This window comes from Sinohyriopsis cumingii, chromosome 3, assembly GCF_028554795.1.
Source record: "Sinohyriopsis cumingii isolate HCF-2022 chromosome 3, ASM2855479v2, whole genome shotgun sequence".
Taxonomy (NCBI): domain Eukaryota; kingdom Metazoa; phylum Mollusca; class Bivalvia; order Unionida; family Unionidae; genus Sinohyriopsis; species Sinohyriopsis cumingii.
Window position 1 is genome coordinate 70,016,746 of NC_142963.1, and position 14,160 is coordinate 70,030,905.

At 33.2% G+C, this 14,160-nt stretch overlaps 1 protein-coding gene across 1 annotated transcript in view; it reads right to left on the minus strand.

Annotated features, from left to right (window-relative positions):
• Positions 1-249: 249 nt before the first annotated feature.
• The window catches only part of LOC149803065 (tubulin polyglutamylase TTLL11-like), a 37,080-nt gene continuing 23,169 nt past the window's right edge, over positions 250-14,160 (minus strand). The window contains exon 7 of the mRNA XM_089952636.1: positions 250-13,310. Coding sequence (XP_089808762.1) covers positions 12,940-13,310 — 371 coding nt within the window. The 3' untranslated portion in view covers positions 250-12,939. The remainder of the gene's footprint in view (positions 13,311-14,160) is intronic.

Sequence of the window (14,160 nt, forward strand, 5' to 3'; positions counted from 1 at the left end):
TGATATAGTGGGGTTTGACTGTATTTTCATTCTGGACCAACTAGACCGTGGGATGAATGTGTGTATTACATTTTATTACATTCTTCCAAGCAACTTTGGAGAAAGAATGATAACAATTGTGTCATAATGGATGGGTGAAAGGGCCATCCCAAAAGCTCTTCTGGTCTTTGACCAATCAGTTTAATATACTGTTACCTGTATTCTTTCATATTCACATATAAATAGATGTTATACACAGATTAACACAAATTGCAATGTCTCATGTTTATTAAAGTGCACTTCTCTTCTGTGTAAACAATACTGAATGTCAATGGCACTGACCATGTTTAAAGGCATGTGTGTTACATATAAATTAATCCATCAAATACTGCAGTGCTCAGTTGTGATCAGTTTTTCATTTTACCAGCTTATTAATGAAAGTTCATAATGTTTAAATAGGTTTTCTGAAAGAAAGAAAATGTCTGAATAGTTCTGACTACATACTCCCATACATTTTCAATAATCATGGAAAAATTTAAACTCAAATGTCTCAGGTGTAATTTGCAATGGATAGGTCCCACACATCATTCTGAGGGTGTTCAAATATATGTGATGTTTCTTTCAATTAAGCACGAGTATAAAGGGACTCAGCAAGGAATCTCTGCACACACACTTGTATTTTGTGAAACATTCATACTGTTATATGCAGTTAGGAAAAAAAATACCACTTGAGAAAAAGATAACAAAGGATACTGGTATAAATCAAGATACATGTTAAAGATATTTTCCTGTAATTTACTCCTAAGCCTGCAATATTTCCAACTGTCAGCAATATTTTGTAAAAAAAGATAAAATTTAATGCAGATGCAAAAATCTGAAATAAATTGCAAATTAAAATAATGCAATTCTGATCATGACAAACACTGTATTAATTATCCATCTGCATAGCTGCATCACTGGGGTGAAATTTTAAAAATGCAGAAAAATCTGCACATGTAGTTAGTCTGTCTCCAATTTACACAATGTAAGCTCAATACAACATATTTTACATTGAAATTTGCTCCATTTCATGTCTGTAACATGCAGAAATATAACAATTTTAAACATGCTTCTTCTCATGACAACAGTCTTTTTGGCTTACATGTATTTAAAACACATCTCTTTCCTTTACTGTGTCAAACTCAAAAAAGAAACCCAAGTAGACCTGAGATCACTCATATAGCATCCACCTAAAAGCCAAAATCCAAGGTCAATTAGCCAAGAAATCTATGTACTTGCTGATAGTGTAATGTTTTTCAATTTTAGTAACAGCAGCGATATCTGATGACCAATCAGCATCACCAGTAAAAAATGTGAAAGATTTTCATGCCAAATTGTTTTGTGTCAAATGTGGCCAAATTCTTATGAGCAGTTTTTGAGAGAAAAAATTAAATATAAAGGTTGTCTTACTTTTACAGGAGTCTTAAGTGAAGGATGATTGGCATCCTTTACTTTCAAATCTGAAATTCCAAAATCTAACAATGTTTTCCAATAAATTTGGTCTAATCCAATGCAGCAGTTTTTGAAGAAGAAAAAAATCCTTTAAAGTTTACTTTCCATTCTTTGAAACACCAGCCAGACTGGCAAAATTTGTGCATACTTCAAATACCTTCTTATGAGTTTTCTTTTCATCAAATTTGGTCAAATTTTGTCAAGCAATTTTTGAGAAATAGCCATTTCACATTTTTCTATTTGTTTAAATTATAGAACTATATCTTAAGGTATCATTTGCACAAACAAAACAGAATTTCATGCCAGGAATCTTTTTCAAATTTAGTCAAATTCTGTTAAGCAGTTTTGAAAAGCAGTTCTAAGGTTTTGCTATTTTTAATCATCTCAACTATATGTGATTCATATTGGCACTATCTGTATATTAGACACAAAAGGCCTAAATGTCAATATGCTTTATGTCAATGCTGGTCAAATTCAAGGAGGGGTGGTTTGAAGCAGCTTTTAAAGCTTTTTCTTTTTGACCATGGTGGCCATATTTGATGGTGGATTGCCATCAAAGTTTTAAAATAAAATGTCTTTATACCAGGATGTTTTCAATCAAACTTGGTTCAAATTCTGTTTAGCAGTTTTTCATAAGTCTTTTTGTAGGTTCTCTGCTTTTAGTACTGGCAGATATATCTGATGGCAGATCAGAATCATTTATACAAATCTGAAAGTCCTTTATGTAAGGATGCTTTACAACCTATTCAGTCAAATTCTGTTCAGTGTAATTTTAGAATCAGTTCTGAAGAGAGTTTTCTATTTTTAGTAATACTAGTCATTATATCTGATGAAGGTTTGGAATAAGTTGTACAAATCGGAAATGCCTTCAGGCCTGGATTTTTGGGGGTCTTCCAAAAACTTCCTTTAAGGTGATCTCTACCAAGTTTGGTTGAAACTGGACTTGCAGTTTTGCAGAAAAAGATACTGAATGATGAATGATGAATTATCAACAATGACAATTGCTAACAAAAATAACTTATGTTATCACCAACAAGAGTATCACAGAATGGTCCAAGTCTCCATGATGTGAATTTTAAACACTGATATTCACTCTGAATTTTTTTTACATCATCAGCATTTCTTAAGACAATACAAAATGTTTTTCTATATTCAATATATATTAAAACCTACTTACTAAGGTGGAGAAAACAACAATAATCTTTAAAATGTCTTTTCTCGTAATAATCACAGCAATATGTGCAATTTTAGATGTAAAAGAAAAATAATTTTTTCCATTCCTTGTTTTTACAGAACCCTATGATGAGCATGTTTCAAAGATAACTGAAATAGATATATTCATTGTGGTTGCTTTTTTATGGGATACCAAGTCTTCATTTTGGCACGTGTTTGATCAAGGACATGGAGTGGTTTCTTAATATCATATGATACAAGATTTTACATGCCAGAAATCTACTGTGAATTCACTTTCATTCATGGTGAGTCAATTTTTATGGTTTTCTTGGTTGATTCAGACCACAAATCTTAAGACCCCAAATTATTAAAATTAAAATTATTGATGCTGAGAACAAAATATGACCCATTTGCCCATCACAGGACCTTGAGAGAAAACACAATGAACTCTCCCATCACTGGGCCTTGTGAGAAAACTTAACCCATTCCTTCAACAAAGGCCAGAACAAAGGCCCTTGAAAGGAAATACCACCTACTTCCCCAACAAAGCCCCCTGAAAGAAAATATGACCCTCTCCCCAATCAGAGGCCCTCAAGGGAGAATATGACCTGCTCTCTCATCAAAAGTCATATAAGAAAATATTATCCATTCCTCCATCAGAAGAACTCAGGAGAAAATATTACCCACTTCTCCATCAGAGGCCCTATTGAGAAAGTATAATCCACTTACCCATCAGAGGCCTTTGGGAGAAAATATAACTCACTTCTCCCTTAAAAGAAAATTTAACTCAGCCTCTCAACAAATTTGATTAACAAAGAAAATGTCACTTCTTGAAGAAAACAAACCCACAAAAAATGTGTACCCGTGAAAATAAATGAATTCTCAGTACTTGCTGCATAATAACTTCAGAACAATGCGATACCAAGTAAATTCATACCAAACTAAATATACCAAACATTATTATTTGAACTGGACAGCAAAATTAATTTTGTCAAAACATAACATAATGTATACTGATTAGCACCAATACAAATAACCACATGTTATAACAAAATGTCCCTCAAAGGGAGTGATGCTCTACTGGTCGAAAATAATTTCAAGGAAACCAAGACAAAGCTACTTCCTCTTTTTAACTGCAGAGTATTGAAAGCAGTTGGCAGCCTAATGGATGTAAGATCAGCACCATTGTCACTGTGAACCAACCAGACGTAAGAAGTATTCTGGTAAAAATGCCATTTTATGATATTCTGTTAAGGATTTGTGATAACATGGTTTTCAAAATGGCTACCAGAGGCCATACTGAATGTCAGAATAGTACAATTTGCATTTAGGACCAAATAGACACGATAATTATTCTTTTTTTTTTTTAAAAAACAATTCAATATGACCATCCATCTAGGTGGATTAGCAATAACAAGATTTATACAATGGTCATCATGGTGGCTATAATGGATGTTGGATCAGAACCACCTTCATTTAGGACCAATCAGAAATTTTAAAAAGTCTTTTAGTGTCAACCCCATGTTAATACTACCATCTTTTCAGAAGCAGAAGCAGTAACAGGAGTTTCAAACTGACTGCTGTGGTGACCATAAAAGATGAACACGATGCACCAATTTTATTTAGGATCAATGAGACTTTGGGATGCAGGTGTCTGTAACATTTGGGGCAATCCTCCCAATAAAAGAGGATGAGCAACAATAAAAAAAACTTGTGCTAATGGATGCTGAATGCCAGACAAATCGACATTGCTTAAGTTCTTCTGATCTGTCACCATTAGTGCTAAAAACAAAAACAAATAACAGCACATCAAAAATGTAACACTGAAATCATATTCAATTAATTCAAATCCAAACAAACAGTATCTAAAATACTAATTGCTATTCACAAAAGAAAGTCCTGATACATTTCACACACAGCAAAAATACAGGTAGGAAACACAAATAAAATGGAAAAATATATTCAAGTCATCTGTATAGACTCTGACAAAATAAAAAATAACAAACATAATGTAAACATAAACAGGAATTTGTACAAAATATTTGTATTTGAAAACAATTAATAAGTCAAATGTCAATTATAATTAAACAGCCTAACTTTCAAAGTTTTTGCATCCAAATGAGTTTGAAGAATCTCTGATTATACTGCAGATAGCAATAATTATATTAATATGAAATAGTACCACATTAAGGTATTCATCTAGAAGTTATGCGTATGGACTGTGACAATGTCCCTATTTCAAATGACTGTCACCAATCAAATTTACTGAAAAAAGGATTAAAATGTGAATTGTGTGTAAAGATGCTGGGTAAACAATGCATGGATGAGTCATTAAACCTTAAGCTGCCTTTAGATTCCAAGGTAAGAATATCACCAAGACCATAAATTAAATACAAAAGTTATAGAGTAAATAATGTGTCAATAGGACACATGTGCCCACAACAATGGCAATTTCGGATGAAAACTACTCAAAGTAACTAATGAAAAGACAAGGTTTACAGTGACCTACTTTGATAGAGACTGAGCATAATTCACAGAGATCAAATGCCTTTCATAATATCAAAGCTCATACACAAAAACACTGCATTAGAAGTAAAAAACAATAGAGTGCCATAAACAGCCAATCTGATGACCTTATCCAAACTAATGACCCTGACCTCTGAGCTAAGGACTTGACTATTGTATGCAAGGTGTAGACTTGGTTAAAGGTTCATCAAAATATCAGTAGGGGTAAAAAGTGACATCTGGATAAAGAAAGAGAACACTGACTAAAATTATTCCTTGTTTTGACCTTGAACTTCAAGAAGAAGTTATTACTTCATGTGTCCTGTGATCTTCACCAAGAGGCATGGATATGGTATGGGACAGACTGACTATACATTATATAGAAATGGTTAGAATTACACTATATCTGTGTTGGTTCAAAAGTTAACAATAAAAGTCAAAGAATTAATTTTGTCCTTGCTCGGGTATTTAACTTTTGGCTAGTGGCATAACTATGATAGGCAACACACAATCTGATGACGATATTAATCTCTGGCAAACTTTCATGAAAATATCTTCAGTGGTTCAAAGTATTACCCTGAACAAAGATACAAGTTAAAGAATGACATTTTCCCTTGCCATGACCTTGACCTTGATGCAGGGGGCATGGCTAAGGTATATGAGACACTGTGTGGTCATGATATATATTTGAAGAAAGTCTATCAAAATAATCTTTTGTTCAAAAGTTATATAAAAAGGACAAGGATACAGTCTTCAGAATTACATTTTTCCTTGCCATGAGCTTGAGGAAGGGGCATGGTATTGTTATGCAGCACACTCTTTATATGATATAAAACTGACCTTACTAGGAAGGGCAAGACAGTGGCACATGACACACCTTCTCTTCAAAACATCTATTTGTCCTAAGGTTTGTGAAAATCTTTGCAACCCTCACAAAGTTACAAGTCAGACTAGGAAATATTAACAACCAGGGAGATGGATAGACACATGGATGGACTATGCCATATCACAATACACCAGTCTTAAGATGGGTGTAAAAAAAATGTAAAAATTCCAATTTCCTTGGCATGATGTAGGCAATAATATGTTCAAAGTGCTGTTAAAACCAACAAAACAAAACAAGCGAATATTGCAAGAAAATGAAAATAGGTCAAGCTGTCCTATTATTGACAAGAAGGTATTTTAAGGAATATTCTACTGCATCACTTATTTCAACAATTCTGAAACACGTACAACACCTTTATATTCTAATATGTTAGCACTTAATTGGTACTATCTAGTCATCCCATCCATCTATTTATACAAATAAAGAAAATGCACAAGTTCACTTAAGTTAGTGACACTTTAATATCCAGGCAGTGATGCATCTCATCAACAAGCAGAACCATGCACAGTTTTTTTAAATGTTCATTTTGCGATCACTCTCTAAGGTAAATGATACAAGTCTGTGAAATATTGTTAGTTGATGATCTGTGTAGAGGTAAGTCTATGAAAGGCTCTTACTTGGTAATTTGTCCCAGAGGAAATTGAGACATGTCTATCAAGGTGCTACACTTCATTTGTCTTAATTTCACAGCTCTAACACACACAATGCTATCAAAATTCATTTAAATGCAAAAGTGTCCCAACTGTGCACCTTCATAAACTGTGCACAATGGAATCAAAAACATAGATGGCAGCACAAGCAAAGGCATAAGTTATCTCTGCAAAACTAAGAAAATGACAGAGACCAACAGTGAGAAGACAGAGAGGTCAGGATGGGGTTAAATGGTTGAATGATTATTTAATAATCATTCTGGGAAGAACTGTCGATATGGGCTTTTTAAAAAAATTAAGTTATTCAATTTGCTACATAATTACCTTCATTTTCAGGATAACCAATCTCTGAAAGTTACAGTAATCCAAGAGATTTCAATAAACATTATCTGTGTACCACCAAAAAGTTTGTATTACATGACTGATTTTTTTAAGTGAAGTCGAGTGTTATTTTTTATTCAGAACAGAAATAGATTATTTTTAAAAACAGATAGACATTCATTTGGAGAAACAGCAATGAAGAAACTTTTGACTTTGATTTGTTATTGTTCTATTAGCAAAATATTGATGCAATGATTTCACTGCAAGAAATGAAGAATTTTTGCCCATCCTTGAATAAACATGTGATTGTCAACATGGAAATGTTAAGTTCACTACAAACAATAGATACTGCTTCTTCATAATGAAACCTATCTAGGATACGAAACTTCAGGGATGCCTTACACTTTGTTTCCTTGCTATCCTTGATTTCATTTGCATATCATTATGATAAACCACTGATTAATGTTACCTACGTAAATGATGTTACTTACATAATATTTAAATTAGTGTTTCACTGGTGAATTGAAATGAGTTGACTTAACACACAAGCATGACCAATAGGTCTTCATTGAGTAGGACTTCTCTTGTCTTGTAACTTTTTTTTTACTCCCTTTACTTAATTTCAACCAAGAGATATAATTAATATAATACAAAGCCAGTCTATTTTTAGCTGACTGTAATAATGCAACAAAAACTTCTGCAAGTCACAGATGAAAACACAGTTGACATTTAAGTAGGTTATTGCTTATTCACTTTACAAACTTATTTAACTAGTATTTATTTCTTAAAGTGATTCCAAATGTATGCATACTAACTGCCACTTTTGATGATACATGTATATCATAGTTTCATTTACCAAACTTTATTGCCATTTTATTCATGTTCAGTACTTTGGCACCATTTTCAGGATATTTTCCATAGCAAGAAATGGGATCCACACCTACTCCAGCAATATAAGTAGGTTTTGTCAGTTGTCTGGGCAGGCTAAAACAAGGAAGCAGTGTACTTTCAAAATGGAGTTTTACACAATGATTAAGATAAGGTTTAGGTTACAGTGATCTAGTCTTGGTGCTTAAATTAAGTTCCTTGCATGTGTAATGAATATAAACAAATATGAAGCTTAACAAAAAGTCTAACCTAAGCTTGATAGGTAAGCACATACCCATGTAAAGACACAGACATGTCCTCAGCAGTGCATGCATGTGACAATACCCATGTAAAGACATAGACACATCCTTAGCAGTGCATGCATGTGACAAACTTTGGGAATTTAAAATCGTGATGTTTTATGACTGAGAAAAGTAACTGAGTAGTTTAGTAATCATTGGTGCAAAGACAAGTTATATTAATAATGGCCGGCACTTAAATGCCAGTGGTGATGAAACAATAATCATTTGAATTTGTTTGAGCAATTTTTCTCATTTACTACATTTAGTCTTTCACAATCAACCAACACTAGTGACAAGCAATCAAAATTTTCTGGAATGCATTCCCCTGAAAATTAGCTTGTAAAAATATGTATAAAATGCACAAGCACTATATATATATAGTTATAAAAGTTAAGCTCATGAACATAGCCTTTTGAAATGAATATCCAACCTAGACAACATACAGTATACTCATACCAGGCCCATTTAGCAACATAAAGAGCAATAGGCAACATAACACTGAAAATGTTTCCTTTTATTAATGCTCTTTTTTATATAAAAATTATAACAGTCTAATATGACAGAAGTAAAACAAACAAAAAAGTTTCAATCATGGGAAAAACTGCCTCACTTTCGATAGTTACATACTGACACTGCTGAGTTAAACTGTCAACAAGTTATGAGTAAAAGAGTGATAAGAAATGTTTGCACATCAATTCAAAGAATATTCCGTTACCCATACAATACCTTTCTTCATGACGCCAAAATTGAGTCTGCATAGGCTGAATGATCAATGTAGATAAACTGAAGTGACTGATAAGGCATGGAAAAACCAACTGCTTGGTTCAGAAATACCTGACTGCTGTCTGCAGAAGGCAGGTGACCATTACATACAAGACATTTATATAGGAAATTTGCTGGGGCAAAATTAGAATAGCTGTTGTGAACAGGTGACAAGTGAGTAAAGGTGACCATCAGGACAAGTTTGACTGTATCTTACAGGTCTTTTTATGCCATATGATATTATTGAAAACTTTGTACTAATTTTTTGTAAGTGAATCAATAAAGTGGTGTGATAAATTTATATGATTTGCACAGGCTCTGAATACTCACTGCATATGCCATTTTCTGATGAACATCATCATGAATTAAAATTGCTAAAAATGTAAATATTGAACTAAAGAAATCTAAATTCCAAATGTACACACTGTGAAATTCTTTTTTAGTGATCAATTTTCATGATTTTGCATTAAAAAAATTATATTTTCACCAGTTAATGTACTTCAATTTGTTGAATCATAGGAAAAGGCCTTACTGTTTCCAAAGAAAGATTACGTTAAGTCTAGAAACCATGAATTCCACATATACTAGTACTGTTCTGTATGTACTAATTCTTAAGTCAAGTTCAACTGCAAACAGCACAGACCCTATCTGCCATTGCATTATGAACAAGCAGAACAAGGTCTATGTTGTTTGTTTTACTGATTACTCTTAAGAAACTGTAAAGACCCAGATCTGCCTGCACGCTATGCAATAGTTTGACTTGACATGTAAGCAAGTATATATGGCAACATATATGGTGAGGGCTGTTCCATTTAAACATACATAGTACCCAGGGAAGACAGTTTTAAAATAATATATGCCACGGTACTTTGATTTCAAGAAAGTTATATTAAAAGGATAAGATAATTCTAACTGCATCTATGGGTGAGTACCTTACTATAAAAGTGCCTTCCCTGGGTCCCAGGTATTTTTCTTACTGGAACAACCCTGAATTCACAATATTTCTTTGATGAATCAATTCATTCTCATAAGAAAATTATGTAAATCTGTTTTTCAACTTTGACATTTGTATTGATTGCTCCAAGTGTGCCCAGAAACCCCCAAATGGGGATAAAAATTAATCTGAAATCCTGTTTGTATCCCTAAAAGTTGGATTTTTCCTCTTCTTCCACAGCACTAGATCCACAAATCAAGGCCTAGTAAACATTTATCTGAAAAAAAAAGTGGGAACACTTCTCCTCCGTGTAAAAAATATATTAATCAAAATGAAAAACACCTTCCAATTTAACCAAAACCTTTTACTACTGATTCCTTCTTCTTGTCAAATGTTATAAGTTACTGCAAAATCAGAAATTTATGTAGAGGATTTACTTTCATTTTTTTTAAATAAGTAACAAATATCAATGAAACTAAATCCATTCTAACAATATTGCTGTTAAACAGGATGTCTAAAAATAGTGTGACTTCATAAAAGTGTTCGTTTACCATTACATATCAAAACTTGATTCCCATAAATATTATATAATTTTACAATATTCTTTCTGCATTCCATAATTTAAATACTGGTAAACAGTAAAATTCATTTACAAAATGGCATTTGTCTATTATGAAAAATGTATATATATTCGAAATGAGACAGCACTCTTGTGTTTTTTAATATTTATCACAGACTACATGTGTATGCAAACAAGCAAAATTAAGTCATCCATTCATAAGTTGTCTCATGCATATGTAAATCCATTTAAAGTCTATCTCATACATTTTTAACTATATTCATAGGCAATGCCTCATAGATATGTAATACATATTCAAATCCATTCATAGGTTATCTGATATATATGTAAATCCAGATGTAAATCCATTCATAGGTTATCTCATACAAGTGTAAATCCATTCATAGGTTATCTCATACATATGTAAATCCATTCATAGGTAGTCTCATACATATGTAAATCTATTCATAAATTATCTCATATATATATATGTAAATCTAATCACATGTAACACATATGCAAATCCATTCATAGGTTTTCTCATACATATGTAAATCTATTCACAGGTTATCTCATACATGTGTAACTCCATTCATAGGTTATTTCATACATATGTAAATCCATTCATAGGTTATCTCATACATATGTAACTCCATTCATAGGTTATCTCATACATATGTAAATCCATTCATAGGTTATCTCATACATGTGTAAGTCCATTTATAGGTACCACTCCAGTGGCCTAGTGGTTAGAGCATTCACCTTGGATGCAGGAGTTCATGGGTTAGATCCCTGGCTGAGTCATACCAAAGACTTACAAAAATGGTACTAACATATGCCTCGCTTGGCACTCAGCATTAAGAGGCTAATTTTAGGACTGGTTGGCCTGGTATCAGAATAATGTGACTGGGTGGGACATGATGCTACATGTCTACGGCATGATGCTCCAGTGTTAGACATTACTATAAACTATCACAATGAAGACTGAAAAATTGTTAAAGCTACGTTAAAAATCACAATCACACACACACACACACATTTATAGGTTATCTCATGCATATGTAAATCCATTCATAGGTAATCTCATACATGAGTAAATATTAAATGGCAAGAGAATGCGCATTAAACAATTTTGAAGGATTGCTATATTTAACACATTCATCTGGTTATGCATGATGTGCTGGCAGATTAGGGTCTCTGATATTTTCTTCCAAACCCATGTAGAGGGAACTGAACAGACCCATATCTACAAGACATTACCAGCACAGAAGAGCAGATCAGAGTCTCTCCCAACTGCTGTTTGGTGTGCATTATACACAGGTTATTATGGTAAAACACTGACAGGCATCAATACACTATACACAAGTTAATACCATACCACTTGACACACATCTACATATTACACACAGGTGAATAGCATAAAAGCTGACATGTATCAACATGGTACACACAGTTAATATGGAAAAGCATGACAAATATGAAAACATTACACACTGGTTAAAATGATAAAACCTGGCTTATAAATGCATACCCAAAACATTAAATATTGGCAAAAGTAAGAAAATAATTGAATATCTCTGACAAATACACAGCTTATCACATATATATTGAGTATGTTTTAACTGACAGATAGTAGGTGAGTCAGTCTAGAAATATACTGTTTGAACTTGTTGGACATTGGCTTCTGTCAAAATCCATCAACAAGCTCAATACTGGCAAGGTAGCATGCAATATAATAAAGCAGATATCTAATACATATTCTACATAAAATGCAAAATTGTCTCCCTTTAAATCAGTGAAAATGTCACTGTTCTACCTGTCTGTGATCAGCATTTGCTTTCTCATGGAGACGTAAGGCAATAGAAGAATAATGTACATGAGTTAATCCAAACTATCAGATTATCCAAACCACAGGTATGAAATACATCCTTTAAATCAGCAGACAGATATTTACACCAAAACTCTTTCATCCAAGTACTTTTTATCCTAATACTTTTCATGTCCCCCAAGTTTGTGATGTTTGAAGTTGGACAATCTTAAAAGCAAGTATATATGGAAGAGAAAAAATGCTGCTCAAGTGCATATTTATTTCACATTGCTACTCTGCTTGAACTTTTGTAATCACTCTCATTTAAACCAGGTAAATTACTACAACTGTCTTGGGTTGTATATTCTCTTGCCATGTATACTCACTTCTAAGTCATGTCAAACTGCAAATAACAAAGATCCTGATCTGCCATAGCATAATGCACCTGCAATTCTGAGTGTTTGTTATTTGTTCAACTGATTACTCCTAACAAATTGCATAGACCCAGATCTGCCAGCAAATCTGGGTCTGTGCAGTTTGCAGTTGGACTCTTCATATAAGCAAGTACATATGACATATTTCATTCAGATTGTCAATGGCATTATCTAGGTTGATTTTGGCTCTTGAAAGCATTGACTGTATACACTGTATTGTATTTGCAATTATCTGAATATAAAAACGAGTCGTCATCTTTGTGATTTAATTACTCATTTTTAAATCTGGTAAAATATCTCAGCTGTCTTGGCACATATGTTCTGTTCTGTCTTACTTTAAGAAAAGCATTCACATCATCAGCTGATTTTGGTTGCCTAAAGGCAGGTTTCTCCTGGTACAGCTCCGATACTGTCTCCTCTACTGACTGTACTACTGGCGGTACATAATGAAAGTCTGTCTGTCGATAACGGCGAATTTTCAAATGTGGAAGGCTCTGGCGTTGAACTCTTTGATCTGCCTTCAGGTTGCTCTCACAATATTCAATGAAATCTTCCATCATCTTTAGCTTGCTAGTGCCATCAAAGAATTTTCTTTTGGCAATCTCTTGACAAGCATCCAGAAAACCACGGAAACAAAGCCCTGTATCAAAAGAAACCATGAAAGTAGGTATCTCTTATGAGTGTATCATTTTTAAAAAAAAATTCTAAACAAAAAGAAAGAAATACAATTCATGAATTTGAGAATTTATCAGGAAGAAACAGTATGGATATTTTGCTGACCTTTGGAGGTAAAACAAAATAACAACAGTCAAGATTACTTAATGACTATGCCAACTGAATGAAAACACATGTATAGACCAATCCCTAACTTTTAGAGATATATTTTTTAATAAAGCATACACAATTCAGATGTTATTTTAAATTTCACATATGAATTGCTGCATCCTGATTGAGTCCAGGGGACATTTCCTTCCTATCTCAATCAGCCAGTGTCCTGCTAAATTTAAAAAATCCCAGTATATTCATCATTATAGAGGGTTTTATTCACTGGATCTCTGTCTTAGCACACAAATCTATATAAAGGACACCTACTCATAAAGGACATTATTCATTACCGTTTCAAATTAACATAAATGGCATCTAGCCACTAAGGACATTATTTTGTGATACCTAGAATGTTCTTTATTGATGGATAACAAGATTTTCTACATTGATTTGCGTAATGGTTTATTATACACAACATGTATATTTTCTACATGATTTGTGTAATGGTTTATTATACACAACATGTATATCTTCTAATATTCATCTTCATAAAGGTTAGCTAAACATTAAAATGAAACATTAACACAAAAAAAGATTTACTCTGGTCCTCTCATAGCTGGTACAGAATAGGTGTGATTTTTATGTGATATTTTCCAATGTGGGTATGTGAGAAAGCTTGCCAGTAGCTTCTCGTGGGTCGGTGGTTCTTCCCGGGGGTTTCCCGG